The 18,496-nt window shown below is 43.9% G+C and overlaps 1 protein-coding gene across 11 annotated transcripts in view; it reads left to right on the forward strand.

Annotated features, from left to right (window-relative positions):
• Positions 1-18,496, forward strand: part of ANKRD44 (ankyrin repeat domain 44) — a 147,939-nt gene that overhangs the window by 52,964 nt on the left and 76,479 nt on the right. For 6 of the 11 annotated variants that reach the window (XM_083467739.1, XM_083467730.1, XM_083467731.1 and 3 more), the window contains exons 2-3: positions 7,498-7,581; positions 13,662-13,740. In XM_083467739.1, the coding sequence (XP_083323865.1) occupies positions 7,498-7,581; positions 13,662-13,740 (163 nt within the window). Of the gene's footprint in view, positions 1-3,091; positions 3,289-7,497; positions 7,582-13,661; positions 13,741-18,496 lie in introns of those variants that run through there. The other 5 variants (XM_083467737.1, XM_083467732.1, XM_083467733.1 and 2 more) reach the window with 4 other exon arrangements.

Consider the following 18,496-nt stretch of genomic DNA (forward strand, 5'->3'; position numbering starts at 1 on the left):
GGATCTGAATCTACCTTTTCCAAGTCTAGCACTTTACCCAATGAAGTAAATATACATTTTCTGTATCTAAGATATGTAAGTCTACTGTTCTCTGTTTATTTTTTTATTGGAAAAATAGTGTGTGATCTCTCTCTCTCTCTCTCTCTCTCTCTCTCTCTCAGTGTATAGCGATCTCTATACAGTCATACCTCGGGATGAATACGCTTCAGCTTACATATTTTCGTGTAGCTCTCCGCGGCGACCCGGAAGTAACGGAGCGCATTACTTCTGGGTTTTGCCACTCGCGCATGTGCAAATGCTCAAATGACATCACGTGCATGCGCAGTCGCGTCTTACGTTCGCTTCAGGATGCGAACGGGGTTCCAGAATGGATTCCGTTCGCATCCAGACGTACCACTGTATAGATATAACTTTAAAGAATAATAATAACAATCAGTGCTATTTTTATTGAAAAAGAGGTGCTGGAATTCACCATGAACACCTCCCTTGTTCTCTTATAATGGCAATGGCGCCCACCTGAGAGGTGCCAGAACTAAGTTCTGTCGAGTTCTGGCTGAAAAAAGTCCTAATAATAATAATAATAATAATAATAATAATAATAATAATACCTATACATATAAATTATATCCAAGATTCAGTAGGCTTACAATAAATGAAAAGTCCCTAGATAATGTGTCCCTCATGTTCATGTTCATCTTGATATAATTGGCAATTTAATTGAATACCACAGGGTCGTGTCAGAAATGGTACAAGATATATTCCCTTCTCTTCTCCCTGTGTCCTCTTGAAAAGACCGGATGTTTGCGGAAATTGTCTGTGCTCATTTCTTCGGGGGGGTTGGAGGGACTTGGAATGGTGAGGAGGAATAGGGATCCCCTTGGCACAAGTGCTGCTCTGGCCAGCTGCAACCCATAGTTATTACTACTGTGGAAAAGGAAACAGGATGGAGTTGGCAGCAGGAGCACGCCATTAATGGAAAGGAGCGAAAGTGGCTGAAATGGTCTGGGATTTCCTGCCCCAGTAAATGAATAAAACCTCTGAAACAGCGTCCCGTATTCCCGATTTGTGTAAATGAATCTCGCCTGAGTTTGCAGATTTCGCTGGGGGGACGGGGGGGACGGACCGCTTGCGAGTTAGAGCAACGCATTTTTATAACAACAGGAAGCCCAGGATTAGGGAAGTTAAAGCCTTTTTTTGCCATCGGTCCTATTTCCCAAGAGACTTTCTCAGCCGACGTGCTTTTAAACCCAGCAGATGAAAGCCAACTTGACCACAGGGGGATTTCAGTGCAAACGGGCCTTGCCGAGGAGATTTCTTATGCCTTCAGACTGTACTGCCTCTCCTGCATCTGGCAAAGCAAGTGGAAAATGTTCTTGTTGGCTTTTAGTGGGTCACTAGAGAGCAAAATGTTTACATCCTTCCCTTTAAAGAGAGGAGGTGGAGGGGAGAGAGAGACAGAGAGGTTTCCAGATCGTGTTAATAGGCGCAGCACAATGCACTTTAGTTAACTGCAATAGTCTGCACTTGTGAAGAAGGCAAGATTGATGTGATGTGCTGTGTATCACAACTCTCTTATTCACTTCAACTTGCCTTTCCTTTAAACTCTCCGTACCATCCAAAGTTTTACAGAGACACTTTCAAGGATCCATTACCTGAGCACCCCTCCTCATCTTTAGCTCCTGAACATTGCATTGCATTCATTTTCTCCCTATTAGCCTGTTGGCTGCTGAATCAGAGTGTTTTGGCAAACGAAACTGTTAGGGTTTATTTATTTATATTGACTAAACTTATTAAGACAGGAGTGCCTGGCGTGCTCTGGTTCATGGGGTCACAAAGAGTCGGACACGACTAAACGACTTAACAACACAAAACTTATTAGTTCACTGGTCACCCGAAGCTTTCCAAGCAGCTTGCATTATAGAAAAATACACAACAAATGCAAAAATGAGGGGAAATCCTATAATACATTAACATTTCAGACATCCTGCAACTTAGGGATCTAGCTACTGCTAGGCGTAGTCAGAGTAGGCCTATTGAAGTCTCTGGGCATGACTAATTTAGGCCTATTAATTTCAGTGGGTCTACTTGATGAGTAGGGCTTAGTTGGCTAGAACCCATTATCTTTTTTTCTTTTTAAATCTACAACAATCTCACAATGAACATGATTGTACACGACTACTTAATAGAGATCAGATGTAGTCTAACCCCTGTGTAAGCTTTTTGCAAGCCAAGCAGGACGAATGATTAAAAAAACAGGTTTATGGAGGGGTGTGTGTGTTTGTGCATTTAAGTAAGAGTTTGGAAACTAGATTTTCATGCTCTAGTGTCCTTTTATTTCCTTTTCCTTTTGGATTCTGTTGCCGTCATCCTTCGAAGCTCCTAATAAGGCTGGTAGCTTTAAAAGAGATTAGCAAGAGATTAACAAAGCTGGTGGCTTTAAAATAAAAAAAGGGTTGGGAAATCTTGTGAGGAAAGGCCAGCCAAAATGTCCAGTGAAACATTTTCCTGGTGAAGAAAAGTGTCAGTGAGAAGATAATGATTCTCAAGGCCAAAAGACTGGATATCTCAAGAAGGAGGAAAGCGGAGTGTTGTGTTGTTGTCATCGTCAAGGTTGTTTATATTGTGTTTGCTGATAATACTTGGTGGATCATTCCCCTGCCTGGGAAACAAGAAATTGTGGGTGGGGAGAGACCCTGAGTTTTACTCCTTAAAGTGCCTGGGCCATAAATGCTCTGCTTTTCATTATCCAGCTGTCGGAAGAGCAGAATTGACATGGACCGCTTTTGGGGGTGGGCTTTGGCTGTGGGCTTACCTGGTGACATTGGTAGATAGCCCTTTTTTTAATTAAAAAAAAAATCCACAGTGCCTCAGGACGACCACTGTTGCGTTGCTCTGGGGCATACTGGAAAATCCTAAGCGATTTAAAATGCTATTTGTAGTTACCCAGGGAAGGCTATGGGTGGACTCTGGGGATATGGGAGTCCCAGAGTGCTGGTTGCGATGGTGAGGCCTGGCAAGGAAAGGGGCAAAATGCAGGTTAAACAAGCTGGGCATGTTAGGTGTAGTTAGCCCATTCATTTCCCAGCTAAACCTGGGTTGTATTTTAAAAAATAAATTGTACAGTTAAAGGTTCTCATGAGCCCAAAACCATGTATGGTGTCCCCAGCCATTTTCTCCTGGGGGCAGGGGGTGCTGTGTGTATGTGTGAGAGAGAGATTTTCCCTGCTTGCGACTTCTCCCCTCAAAATCTCTCCACCCTCCCCTGAGCTGACATTTTGCTTCTGTAAGGTGGATAATGTTGTGGTGCAGATTTGAAGCAAAAAAAGAAGCTGGAGGTAGAAGGATTAAACGCCCGCTCCTTCCTCCTCCCCTTTTCTCTGTTCAGAATGACATCCTCCCAAAGCTGCTTAGTTCTGTTTTTGGTTACTGTACTGTACTTGGGATTCTAATTCGTCTCGAATGCTTTATAAATACCTGATTTTCACTGTGCTTTCTTGATAATTTCAATTTTGGCGTGTGAACCGCTTCACAGCCAAGTTGGTATATAAATCACGTCAAATAAATCTCTCTCTCTGTTGTTAAAAGTTTGGAATTAACTGCCCTAAAATATTTTCTTTGAATTTTCTGAGGTCCGCCCCCCCCCCGCCCCCACACTTGCAGATTTTAGAATTGGAGATGATATTTGAAGAGTGGATCATAATCACATTCCCCCCTGCCTTCGCCTATTGAACTACCATAAACTATGGGAGAGGGTTGGAATTGCCACCATGAAAAAGAGTGAGTTGAAAATGGAAGGGAAATTCATCTCTGCTCTTTCTCCTTTTCAGAAGTGGCACACACATTTCAAAAATGCCTATTTTCAGAACCCCACCCGCTTGGTTTGAAAAATGTAGGTCCGTCTTGTTGTCAAAACACACACCGCTCAGTTGTTGCAATTTTCTGTGGTCGGAGAATGGCCAGGTTCCAGGGGGAGAGCGCAGGAATTGGCCTCTGTTTCACCTGGAAACATTAGCAATCCTGAGGGCAGGAGTCTGGTTATACACAGAAAAATGGAAATGAGCCATTTTGAAGCCAAGCTTCGGGCCAAAATTAGCTCAGAAAGCCGAAGGGGGAAATCTGTATTTACTCAGTGTACACCCCTAGCATACTGAACAACCTGACTGAAGATCTATAATGTTATTTATAGGGCTTCAAGACCTATTATTATGAGGTCTTATTATTAGGCTTGCTATTTAAGGGCTTAAAGGCTTTTGTGTATGTGTAAAGGATGCGTCAGCAACTAAGCGATGAACATCATGCTCCCTGTTAGCCAATTTGTGGTTTTAGATTAGGGGGTCAGTGCTACTCCTGAAATGCAAGTGACAGCCATTGCAAGTTAAGCGGTGAGATGAACAGTTACAAGCAGCTTGAGTAAATAACCAGGTTTTAACCAGGCACCAAACTGAATAAGGTTATTGCCAAGCAAATATCAGATGGGAGGGCATTCCACAAGTGGGGTGCCGTCACAGAGAAGGCCCTGTCCGGTGTCACCAAGTAATGTGTAACACCCAAAGGTGGGACTTTAAGGAGGGACTCCCCAGAAGATATCAGGACACTGAGGTACCAAGGTGACTTCAGTGATCCACTATATTAGATGACTTTAATAATACATTTTACATCCCTGGGTAATACTGGCCGGATCTGATAGAATGGGGGAAGATATTTGCCTGTTACGAAGTGTGTCTCAAGCATCAAATTGTTTATTTTAAAAAAGGTGTAGCACAGCACTGATTGTCAGCTGATCATGGGGAAGTGCTGCATACAAGACTTCCCAAGCGCCAACCATCAGCTGATAGTTAGTGCTTGGGAAGCACCTGGTGTCAAACGGCATACAGGTGAAACTCAGAAAATTAGAATACAGTGGTACCTCAGGTTAAGTACTTAATTCGTTCCGGAGGTCCGTACTTAACCTGAAACTGTTCTTAACCTGAAGCACCACTTTAGCTAATGGGGCCTCCCGCTGCCGCCGCGCCGCCGGAGCCCGATTTCTGTTCTCATCCTGAAGCAAAGTTCTTAACCTAAAGCAATATTTCTGGGTTAGCGGAGTGTGTAATCTGAAGCGTATGTAACCCGAGGTACCACTGTATCCCCAAATCAACACAGACTGTGGAAACTTCAAACTGGACTTCAAGCATCTGTCATTGTGTGCCTCTCCATTCTTCCTCCAGACTCTGGATCCTTGGTTTTCAAATGAGATGCAAAAGCTGCTCTCATCAGAAAAGAGTATTGGGGAGCCATGTCATCAGCTGGTGTTGGTCCACTGTGCTTCATTAAGTCCAGGGTCAACGCAGCCATCTACCAGGAGATTTTGGAGCACTTGATGCTTCCTTCCGCAGACGAGCTTTATGGGGATGCTGACTTCATTTTCCAGCAGGACTTTGGCACCTGCCCACACTGCCAAAAGTATCAAAACCTGGTTCAGTGCCCATGGGATTACTGTGCTTGATTGGCCAGCAAACTCACCTGACCTAAACCCCATAGAGAATCAATGGGGCATTGCCAAGAGAAAGATGAGAGACATGAGACCGAGTAATGCAGAAGAGCTGAAGGCTGCTATGGTCTTCCTGGTCTTCCATAACACCTCAGCAGTGCCACAGGCTGATAGCATCCATGCCACGCCGCATTGAGGCAGTAATTGATGCAAAAGGGGCCCAAACCAAGCACTGAGTACATTTGCATGCTTCTACTTCTCAGAGGTCCAATATTGCTCTATTTGCAGTCCTTGTTTTGCTGATTTCATTTAATATTCTAATTTTCTGAGATTGTTAATTTGGGGTTTTCATCAGCTGTACGCCATGATCATCACAATTATAACAAATAAAGGCTTGACATATCTCGCTTTGCATGTCATGAGTCTATCTCATATATTAGTTTCACCTCTTAAGTCGAATTACTAAAATAAATGAACTTTTCCACGATATTCTAATTTTCCGAGTTTCACCTGTAGGCAAAAATATGTTACCTGATGTCATTAGGGCAGGAGGTGAAATGGTATGTGGGTGGCTTTGCCCATGTGCCAGACTTGGTCCTCGGGGGTGAATGGAGATAAGGATCTGGCGCCCCAGCCCCAGCCAGTTCCCCACCTCTGCTTTATGATCATGCTTTAAAATAAGTTTAAAGGATGTTAAGAACCACGGATAGATCTCGCCTCTAAATATAGACTGAAAGGGGCAGCTTATGGTGAACTCTCGGAGCAGATGTTTCTTTCAGTCTCATCAGTAATATTTTCCAACTACTGAAGGACCAGCTGCTTAATTATTTCCTGCTTTAGCCATTCACACTATATCCTAGATTCCATGAATGCGACAGCAATGATGTCAGTTTCCCAAGCGCCCTTCCCCTGCATAGAAACATATGAACATTGTGTGTTGTGCAAAGGCAAAGGCTGTTTTTTCTCCGGGGACAGGCTATGGGTTCAAGTGCCCCCTTTCTTACTCCAGTGCAAAATCACCCTCCCTTCTCTGGCCTTTGTTAGCAGACAGCCAGGAGAATATGGTATTCAGAGTGCATAGATTTTTAAAGTTGCGGAAGGATGTTGACCAGTTTTCAGAAATCTAGCAGGCAGTTATAAAGAACCATTGTTAGCAGCTGAGATAGTAGCGCATAGAGGGTTGTTGGTGTAAGTCAATCTTGGCCTGTTAGAGGGTTCAAAGTTGGTTCACAAGACCATTTCCCCCAAGCCACCCAACCATCAGTTGATGTCACTTGCAATGTCCTATTGTTTCCATTGATGTATTGTATGTTTTGCACTTTCATTGTATATTTATTTTGTATTAATATGATACAATGTTGCCCACTGCTTTTTGGGGGGGAAGGATTTGCACTAAAAAGCAGTATATACCGTATTTTTCGCTCTATAAGATGCACCTGACCATAAGACGCACCTAGTTTTTAGAGGAGGAAAAGAAAAATAAAAATATTCTGAATCAAATGTTGTTGAAGAGGCTTTGCGCGGCTATCCCTGAAGCCAGAACAGCAAGAGGGATTGCTGCGCAACAATCCCTCTTGCAGTTCTGGCTTCAGCAAAAGCAACAGAAAGCCTCTTCAGTGCAGTGGGAGGAACGCTCCCGCTGCGCTGAAGAGGCTTCGTGCAGCATTCACTCCATAAGACACACACACATCTCCCCTTACTTTTTAGGAGAGGAAAAGTGCGTCTTATAGAGCGAAAAATACGGTAAATAAACCAGGCCATATCAAAACCATGCCATCTGATGGGCGGAAGAGCAGCTTAAATCCAGTGTTGGCTGCCCGCCTCTTTCTCTTGCAGGAAACAGGGGTGTGTGGCCAAAGCAGCAGGATTTAATGCCCCCAATCCTCAACTGACTAGCGGGCATTTGATTTAGATTTCAGGGCAGTCTAGTGTAAATACGACGCTTAACATGGCTGGAAATATCTTGGAGCATGTAATGGGTTTGACATTAAATCATTCCCCCTTCTCTTATTTTTTGTCTCTTCTAGCCCCCGCTGGTCCAAGCAATTTTCAATGGTGATCCTGATGAGATACGTATGTTGATCTACAAAACAGAAGATGTCAATGCTCTGGTAAGTGACTGTGTCTAATCCCCCCCACCAAAAAAAAACTCGTCTTACGAGATTTGACCAGCAGAAATGCTGATTCATATTTTATTTTGAGGTGCAGAGGAACTTTGTCCTTCCTCTACCCAAAGTCTAGAGCCCTATTCTCAAGATTTGGGCCCCGTCCCCAATAAAGTACACTTGGGATCACATTTATACCTTAATAGCTAATGGGACCAACAGTCAAGCAGGTGGTTTCTGCACGTGCTGCAGAGAGAAGTGAGGGGCAGATGAGGCTCGTCAATCTGAGAAGGTAGCCCATCTAGGAGAAGGAAAACTCTGATCCTCATCCTCTTCTGCCTTGTGGGACATCTTTGGGAGAAGAAAAAGCTAAAGAGTAAATTCTACACAAATTTGGAGTGGAGTCCCTAAGATGGTTGGATGACATCTTGTATGCCTCCTTCTGGCAACTCCTGCAGCCAAGCTGCTGTTAAGCGTATTGCTGTGCTTTCTTTAATAATAATAATTTATTACGGCCGTAGGCCCATACAGATAAAAACAAGACATAAATAACAGCCTGTGCACGTGGGAAAAAACAACAGCTAAAACACTACTATAACAATAAAATACTATAAGATGGAATGGCATACTACGCCTTAATTAGCTTGTGGTGCTCCTTGGCAACGCTTTTGGGTAAGGACAGCGACCAGGAACCTAGCCACTTTCAGGGTCGTATGGGTATCCTTATCCTGCAAGATTTGGGCAAGGTGGAATTTTGGTGGGGTACCCTCTAGTTTCTGTATGATTGATCCCAACAAATTTGCCCGTGGCACCTTGAATAAGGGGCAAGTGAACATAATGTGCTGAAGCGACTCCGGCGTCTCCTTATCACATTCGCACATGGCGGAGGCTTGGCCCTTTGAGAATCTATGTCTCAGGACATTGGAGGGAAAAACGTTAAACCTTGCTTTGGTGAAGGCCAGCCTATGGGCAACAGTCGAAAGGGAGGAGAGGTATGATGGAACGCAGTAAGTTAAAGTGATACCAATGTTCTGGGATTGCTGTGCTTTCCTTTGAACCACACCAGCAAGGCCGAGCGGGGTGGGGTGGGGGTCTTGATGTCTGGGCAGGCCAGGACCTCCATACACACTGCCCACGCTTGCGCACTTTGAAAAGTCACTTTGGTGCTGGCAGTGCAACAGTTTGACTTCACCCCCAAAGGCAGACTCCATTGTCTCTTGAGACAGACAGATGCCAAAGACAAGCTATGGCAATTCTTCCTTCCCTGCTTTTTTTAAGTGGAGAGATTTCCTTGCCTAAGGAATAATCCCAAGTGGTATGAAATTCTCCCACTGGTGTTGGCCAGAGAGAGAGACTTAGTTGTTGTACTTAACCAGCAGCTGAAAAACGCAATTGTCTAATTATTATTTTTTAAGTCATGATTTTCAAATTCCAAGTCTAGCAACAGCCCTGTTAGAAAGTGTGAGTGGAAGATGAGATGATCATTTTCGTCCATTTTCATGTGTCTGGCTCTGACTGTCACCTGTGATCTGTTTTTACTGGTCTTCTGCTTTCCTCTCTGTGAGGAATTTTCTGCACAATTTTCCTGATAGTCCAGTAAAGCAGGGTTGGGGAGCTTTTCTCCTGGATCAGACGGGTGAGTGGGACGATCCAGTTGTTTAAATTCCACGGTGAGGTTCCCAAGTTCCTGGCAGCCAGGCCACCCCAGAATAAAACTTTGTCATTTCAAGCCATGTGAGAAAAGGCTGCTGTTCCTTTAACCGATGAAGAACTGTTGTACGGTTTAAAACTACAATATAATTGTGGTGTGTCGTTTTGGTTCTTTAGAGTGGCCATTGTCATGTTTGCTGCTTAATGTGCATGACTGCCTTGGGGAAATTGGAACAGAATTCTTTGTTATTCTCCCTAATCTGCTTGCATTGGTTAAAAATATTACCGTATGTGGACATAAAACAGACTTCTCCTTCGGCGACATACTTGTTGGGGTTTGGAAAACCACTTGTTTCGTTCATACAGTTAAGACGGCGATTGCTCCATTTTTCTTACTGAGGAGAAATGAGATTCTGGTTTTTCGTTTATAGCATTGTTGATTTCTTATCTGTCCACTCGTCGTTGTAAACACACTGTTCCTGCATGTGGCTTCACTGGCCCACTGCCCACAGCTACAAGGAAGTTTTGAATTCCTGTTATCGAGTTTTGTAGAGCATTATTGTCTTGTGCCCAATCTAAATATTGTGGATAGTTCAGGGAGCCAGCTAAATAGACTCCCTGACTTTGTGAAGGCTGCCAGCTAGCCTAATTAAACCACATCTCGTCCTATATCTTAAAGAGCCAATTCTTCATGGCTACATTAACCTTCTTTATCAGTATCACAGACCCAATTTTCTGATCTGTTGTTTTCCCAGTCTGACATAGACTGCATGTGCACCATAGCTTTAAAACAAATTATTTCCCTCAAAGAATTCTGGCGCTTTAGTCTCCCCCTCACAGAGTTACAATTCTCATCAGCCCTTTATATCAAACTACAGTGGTGCCCCGCAAGACGAATGCCTCGCAAGACGAAAAACTCGCTAGACGAAAGGGTTTTGCGGTTTTTGAGCTGCTTCGCAAGACGAATTTCCCTATGGGCTTGCTTCGCAAGACGAAAACGTCTTGCAAGTTTGTTTCCTTTTTCTTAACAGCGTTAATACAGTTGCGACTTGAATTCGGGGAACAACTCATAGAACGTGGTGTGGTAGCCTTTTTTGAGGTTTTTGGTGATTTTTGAAGCTTTTCCGACACCGTGCTTCGCAAGACGAAAAATTCGCTAGACGAAAAAACTCGCGGAACGAATTAATTTCGTCTTGCGAGGCACCACTGTACAGTGCCCTGAATTTTTTGTGGGGAGAAATGTGCTTTAAAGGTGCAGAGTGTATGCAAGTTCAAAAAACCATTTTGTGTTTTTGAGAGAACACATTAGGTATTTTGTGTGCATGTAGTGGCTGCTCATTCAGTTTCTTGGATGTGTCAAACTGGCAGTGCCCCTCTTTGGCATGCAGAACAATGTATGAAAGGTGCTGAGTTTCAGCCATTTTGATGGAAGCCAACCACCAAAACGCAATTCATGTGTTGGAGCATTCTTGTGATTAGTTCCCAACTCGTCATCACAAAATGATTTTTGTTGTTGGCTGTGCCCTGAAAATTGCCACCTCAATATAGTTTTGTGGATTGTGCCAGCTTTAGGTTTATTTTCCCCAGCCATGACTGGAAAAATGAAAATAATGAAGTAGCCATTTAGCTAGTAACCTTAGAATTTCTCGTTCTACAGCTAATTTTAAAAACGACATCAAGAAATCTCCATTTTGGAAATTCTCTTGGTTTGTTGACACCTTGCTTGAAACAATGGCAGGACTGATCGTCTTTGCACATATTACTGTTCTAATTAAACAATTAGACAGTTAGGCGCAGGGCTAATCAAAGACTTGCCTACCTTTCAGAAGAAGAAAGTGTACAAATGCTGTTTTTCATGAACTGCTTTTCACTACTGTTTATTGTCAGCAAGAAAAATCGTCATTGTGATGCATCAGTCTTGAGACAGAACAATGATAAAGTTCAGCGAGGCCAAGAGATAAATTAATCCTGCCTCTTCCTTCAACAACTATATATTTAGCCTTGTTTAATGGTATCTATTGTCCTGGACAGGCCTTTTTTGTTCGTTTTTTAAAGGACTGTATACTTGAAACATGGCTCTACTTACACTAACAACATGTGCAGTCCTTCCTTCTGTTGTTTTAGACCTTTTTGTATGTGGGGGGGTCATTTATCTGGTGGAATCACCTTCTGATGCTGGAAGGAAAATGTTTGCACTATTTTGGAGATTGTGAGGTATTCTAGAGAAGGGGGAAAGCAGCTTCCCAGCTGCCAGGTTTAACTTTTTTGGGTTCTGGTGGCTACTGAATGCCTGAAGTTTTGCAACCCTCAGAGTAAACGTGCATGCACAGAACTGAGTTTATGGAACGAACCATTGACTGCTTGGCCATGGACTAGATTGGACTTTGGGCTGATCCAGCAGGATCTTACTTGTTGGTTGTCCTTTATAATTTTTGCACGAAATTAATAGTGAGAGCAAGACAGTGTGGCAGACCTAGACATCAATATCTCCTGCTGCCTGTTGTAGCCACCAACTGCTTTCAGGAGAGCCTTTCTCCTTGCACAGCAGGGTTGGCATCAGGTGTGGGTATTGTTGGGCACCAGCTAAAGCCCACACCTCAGCAGGGGACCCACTGCCAACCCTTCGGGGCCCCTGGCTCTGTCGTTCCTTCTCCATACTGTTGCTGCTTGCACACCTGTCTCCTCCAAGTGAATTCACAGTAGAAGGAACAAGAAGAAGGAGCAGCAACTTCCACTCATTTTGCCCTCTCCCGAAGCTCCCAAACAAACAACAGCAAGGAGGAGCTGGGCTCACTTAGGGAGGTATCTGTTTGAGGACATCTTGCCCATATTGCCTCCCCAAACCCTGGAGCTAATACCATTGTCACAAAGGCACCATGCTGTAGAACCTTGCCTAAATCAACAGCAACAAAGGTTTATCCAGAAATCATGTCTACTTGCGCATTGCTTCATAAGCGGTTACAGTGGTGCCTCGCAAGACGAAAAGAATCCGTTCTGTGATTCTCTTCGTCTAGCGGTTTTTTCGTCTTGCGAAGCAAGCCCATTGACGGATTAGTGGATTAGCGCTATTAGCGGCTTTTAGCGGCTTTTAGCGGCTTATCTGCTGATCAGATCAGCTGATAAGTGGCTTAGCGGCTTAGAAAAGGGGGGGGGAGGGAAAAAAACCAGCAGGAACTCACAAGACATTGTCGTCCTGCGAAGCAAGCCCATAGGAAATTCGTTTTGCGAAGCACCTCCAAAACGGAAAACTCTTTCGTCTGGCGAGTTTTCCGTCTTGCGAGGCATTTGTCTTGTGGGGCACCACTGTATTTCTCTTCTGCTTGCTGCCTTTCCCTTCATAATTACCATTCTGCTACCATAATTATCATTATGTCTAGGTGGAATACAGGTGGAGAATGAGATGCAGATAATTGCAGAAACCTTTTGGCAAACGCTTGAAATTTTGTGCTCTAGCTAATGCTGATCATTACTACTTAAAAAACGAGACCCAGTGTGGATGAATGCTAGGAGGTTCATGGATATGGAAGCGAAGTCTCCTTTACTCATAGGGAAATACAGTATTCATGATAAATTTAAATATCACTGCTGTATATCCCACACATCTTACTCTCGTTTCCTTCAATGTAGATCCCGCTTTCATAAGTGGTCAGAAGGGAACCAATCTGGTGTGACTAATCAAAAGTTGGTCAGGGGGCAACCTGAATTACAAAATGTAAAAAGCCTTTAAAAAAATGCCCCCCCATTGGATCTCTGACTTCTACAGTTTTAAGTCATAAAGTGAAAAGGCTGTATTGTGAGCAAAATATTGCTAACAAATCTGTTCTCCCATCTGCAAAAGTTAATGTGAAAGAAAAATGAGGTGAAAAAAAAAAACATATAAACAAATGCATTATATTAGGAAAATTGCATTGAAAACACTTGTGTATTAAGCAAAATTGCATACAAAAATGTGTATGGTATGAGAAATGAATTTCCATGAGGCCTTAGAAAAAATGCCAACTGGTGTGGAAACGTGCATAAGGTTGGAAAATGAGAAACTGAAACCCCAATTCACAAATTTGCCCATCTTTACAAAAGACCCAATGCTGTCCCAAGAATGCTGCCATATTCACACTGCGTGGAGGATCGAAGGAGTTCAGAAGTGGCATGATAGAAATCTCTGTTTTGTGTGCCTAACATAAAGACCCCTACCCCCTCAAGTCCCAGAGCCAACTGCCCCGTCTTCACACTTGGGGCACCCTGACCGGAAGCAGTAGAGGGTGAAGCAAAACAAAGTTTGATGACCGTCTGCTGGCAATCCCTGTATCTTGAACTGCATTGAGGGAGCTTCCCAGGAGTGGCCTTGACTGTCTCCTTTAGTGGCTGCAGCCCATACACCTGCTACAACGGCAGCCTGTAGGCCTTTGGTTAGTAATTCTGTCTCTTTTGCTTTTTAGGACACCGAGAAGAGGACCCCTCTTCACGTTGCTGCTTTCCTGGGGGATGCAGAGATAATCGAGCTTCTAATCTTGTCAGGTACGTAGTTCCTGTGTCACCATTAGGAAAGTAAAATGGCTATGGGTGCATGTAGATGTCGGCTGCATATCCCAAACAGGCCATTCAGATCTGAGTTTTCTGTGTGCATGTTCAGCACCTTGTCCCATCAGCTGTGATAGTCCCATAAGTCATAATATTCATTGCCCATCTCCTGGTCACTGTCCACACAAGTAGGTGGAGCTTGATATTCAGGCTGAGTTTCTTTTGTTCCCCTCCTCAGTCATTTCTTGGCGAGAGACAAAGGCCGGAGGGCCCAGCAGGCTGGGAAATTATCCCTACTCTGGGCGTGTGAGGCCAAGCACCACCATTGGCCAGTTGGTCCCGCGCCCCGGGGAACACCTTTTAATTCCTGCTGCCATTGGCCAATTTGGCGGCAGGAGGACGATCTGGCCTGCAATCGGCCAGTTCACAGAGGAGGCCTGGGGGCCTGCCCGCAAAGTCACCCACCCAAGAAGGGGCAAACAGACTTCTCCCCTTCTCTTCACTAGCCTTTCCCGATTTTGGTGTTCCTCTACCTGTGTACATGCATCTTTTTTTAAAGAGAAAATTTGTTTCTAAAATAATTTTTAAAAAGAACATTCTCTGGGAAGTACACAAGACCTGAAGAGCAAATGTTACCAGCCTTAAGTAACCTGCTCCCCCAATGGGCAAAACTGAGGTTTGTGTTTTTCAGGGGGTGGAATGGAGGCAATCTCCATTCCTATGATTCTGTTTTTTAAAAGGGGGGGGGGGAGGCCTTTTGGAACTGTGATATTGACCTGACCATGGCTTGCACCAGAGGTAAGACCTCTATATTTACAAAATAAATTAATCTCGATGTATGCACCGTGATGACAGTCTTCAAGATCACATGTTGAGATCTTGCTCCTTCAAACTGGGTTGTTGAGCTTTGGGTGTGCCTTCAGTATGCAGCAGTCGGTAGAAATATGCATGCTTGTATTGTTTGGGATTTGTTACCTTGCTCAAGGTGATTTTCTGAATGATGTGGATACATTTTGGATAGCGATGGGGTGATAGTTGGCCGCCATACCCTCCCAACATTCCTCAGATGAAAATGACCCTACTTCACCTGAGGAACGTTGCAGGGTACGGATCACACATCTCAAAAAGGAAAGTGAACTGCAGTACAGCTCTACCTGTGCCACCAATATTCCCCTTCATCTGTGACCCAGAGTGCAGACTGCATGCAGTACAGCTTTGATGGACCTGGTGGAAACATTGTTTGTATCTAATGGCTAGAATAGGTTGTTGGAAAACCCAGAGTTGGTGCAAAGTCTTTGTTCTGAGCAGTGGTACAAGTAATGTTGGACTTTGAAGTTACTGTTCTTATGTACCACCTCTTTAGGTGGTAATGTGTATTATCTTGGTTACTGCAAAACAGTGGCGTAGCGTGGGGGGTGCAGGGGGGGGGCCGGCCGCACCGGGCGCAACATCTGGGGGTTAGGGTTAGGGGGCACAAATCCACGGGTTAGGGGGCGCAAATCCACGCGTTAGGGGGTGCAAATCCACAGGTTAGGGGGCGCAAATTACTTGCCTTGCCCCGGGTGCTGACAACCCACGCTACGCCACTGCTGCAAAATGTGGTAAGTCTGGAGTCCCTCCTCCTCATTCTGCTGAGTCGGCCCTTTCCTCCTCCTCTCTTTGCTTGTTACCTACGAAGGCCTTGTCCTGCGTGGGCTACACAATCTTTATTTGAGATCCTTTAGTTCGGGGTGAGAATCCTCCAGCCCTCAGGCCTAATGAGGCCTGCCAAGCCTTGCAATAGTGTTTTGGCCAAGCCACACCAACTTGTACTGCTCCTAATGCCACCAGGCATCCCTGGACACAGGGCGTAGAGTCCAGTTCAGCAAGGCAACTTTTAACTTCAGACCCTTTGAAGCCTTGGTGGTAATTTGAAACACTGGTGGCAATATTACATCTGACATGGGGTCTTCTTTCATATGGACATGATGCATGTATTAGCATGGAATTGTTTGTCTCACACTGTCTGTACCACCATGGCTTGGATTTGAAGATGTGGATGACCACATCTAAGCGTTGGAGACAGTGAAGCCGGCAGCTATTGTACCAGTACAAACTGTGGGGATCAGACGTGCAATGCAGAAATACAACACAAGGGCCATGTTTTCTTTACTGAAGGTGTTAGAAACAATTATTTCCCCTCCCTGTCAAATCCTTTGTACAGAAATCAAGGACATGTGAGAAAGCCTTTTGACAATTAGTGATGGTCTTAAACATATGCTGTTAGACTTCATAAAACATGTTTAAATGTGTAGTGTCTTTGGCAATGTACAACATTTCCTGTTTCTTGAAAGCTTTAATTTTTAAACAGTATTTTTCATGATACAATTACAGTGGGATTATCTGCAAAGCTTAAAGACAATCTCTATCTGCTTTATAAAAAAAAAAAAATATTCCAGCTGTTGCTACTTCATCAATGAGCCTAGCTGCAAAAATGGACTGGAAGGGCATGAAGTGACAGAAACATAAATTTTGAGAAACGTTAGAATAGAATACAGCAACTATGAAATTGGTGGAGCACCCAGGATGTGTTGTGTTCTTTAAAGGATTTCGACACACACATAGGCAAATGTATGTGTTGTCGTCTGTTATTCCTAGTAACATAAGATCAAATGCTCAAAATTATGAGCAGAAGACTGATCTTGAATGTCAGAGAGTCACACACCTACGTTATAGTTATTGTTTAAATTACGGCAATATTCGAAAACAGAAACATCTCATAAGACACATGTCAGATCCTACCAACACAAACACCCGCAAAAGTCTGGAAGCAAATAAATTACAGCTGTTAAATAATAACCAAATATAATAATTTACTGAAACTTGTAAAATATGCAGGCAAATCAGAGTAGACTTCTAAAAAACTATTATTAGTTGTAACTTTTATTTGCTTGCCTCTTGCAATATATCCCCCCCCCCAGGCCTGCTTTCTTTACTGTCAGAAATGCAGTGGGAATATTAAATAACATGACTAGCTCATATTGTCTGGTTCTCCTAATGGCTGGCCCGAAATATACAGCAGGATACTTATTCTTGGCTTGATTTGTCGTTTCCTTTGGCGGGAGGGGAGTGGTTCAAGTGAGGGCTGCACCATGCCCTTACAAAGGGTAGCCAACTCAACTGTGAGCCTGCTGGGGAAGGTTCTCATTTGACCCTTTAAGTACAGTGGTGCCTCGCAAGATGAAATTAATTCGTTCCGCGAGTTTTTTCGTCTAGCGAATTTTTCGTCTTGCGAAGCACTTTGTCGGAAAAGTTTTGGAAAAGCTTCAAAAATCACCAAAAACCTCAAAAAAGGCTACCACACCGCGTTCTATGAGTTGCTCCTCGAAGTCAAGTCGCAACTGTATTAACGGTGTTAAGAAAAAGGAAACAAACTTGCAAGGCGTTTTCGTCTTGCGAAGCAAGCCCATAGGGAAATTTGTCTTGCGAAGCAGCTCAAACACCGCAAAACCCTTTCGTCTAGCGAGTTTTTCGTCTTGCGAGGCATTCGTCTTGCGGGGCACCACTGTAGAAGCAAACAGAAATCCAGGACAGACGGAAAAAGGGGGCAGTTAGTCGCATCTTCATGTGGTTTGTGAACTGGCACTTACAACACTGGATCCCTGCCACACTGTGACCATTCCCCCCCCCCCCACGAAGGATTCAGAATGTTGGGGATGAGATTTCTCTGGGTCGAGGCAATCTCTGGAGCATCCTGCATCCTGTTACACGAGGCTAGAATCTGAACCTTCAAGCTTAGATCTGTGCTGTCACGTGATTCTAACACCACACAAGTTCATATAACATAAGAAGGGTCTGCTGGATCAGACCAATGGCACAAGTAGTCCTGCATCCTGTTTTCACAGTGGCCAGTCAGATGCCTGCGGGAAACCTGCAAGCAGGACTCGAGCATCATCATCATCATCATCATCATTATCTATCTACATACATCCTTTTATGTCCATTAATTTAAGTGAGTCTGCTTTGAGTAAGGATAATGTTGGCTCAAGTGATTGGTGAGGCTGCAGATCTTAAGATGAGGGTCAAGGGACCTCTTTGGCTTTTAAAAAAGGTGGTAATGAACTGCAATGCTTCTTTTGTGCTTGACTGAATTTTCCCTAGGCTATAATAATTGATTTACAAATACATGTCGATTGAACGTGCAGATCATTTCTCTCGGTTAGGTAAACGGCACCTTGCAAAATGTGAAGGAAGAGGCTGTGGAAGCCAGAATGCGATGAAACTGATAGTGTAGTAGCTTATTTCAGGACTGTGGTCGTTTGACTGTCATAGTTTACCGTATTTTTTGCTCTATAAGACTCACTTTTCCCCTCCTAAAAAGTAAGGGGAAATGTGTGTGCATCTTATGGAGCGAATGCAGGCTGCGCAGCCATCCCAGAAGCCAGAACAGCAAGAGGGATTGCTGCTTTCACTGCGCAGTGATCCCTCTTGCTGTTCTGGCTTCTGAGATTCAGAATATTTTTTTTCTTGTTTTCCTCCTCCAGAAACTAGGTGCGTCTTGTGGTCTGGTGCGGCTTATAGAGCGAAAAATACGGTATCTATCGATCTATCTATTGAATTTATATACCACCCTATACCTGGGGGTCTCAGGGCAGTTCACAGAATAAAATCAAGATATAAACTACAAAATACATAATAAAAATAAAAATGACAACCCAAGAACTCCCTCCCCCATCCCCACATTTTAAAAGGGCATGGGATATAAATCAAATCA

This window comes from Podarcis liolepis, assembly GCF_965112155.1.
Source record: "Podarcis liolepis genome assembly, chromosome: 1".
In the NCBI taxonomy this organism is placed as follows: domain Eukaryota; kingdom Metazoa; phylum Chordata; class Lepidosauria; order Squamata; family Lacertidae; genus Podarcis; species Podarcis liolepis.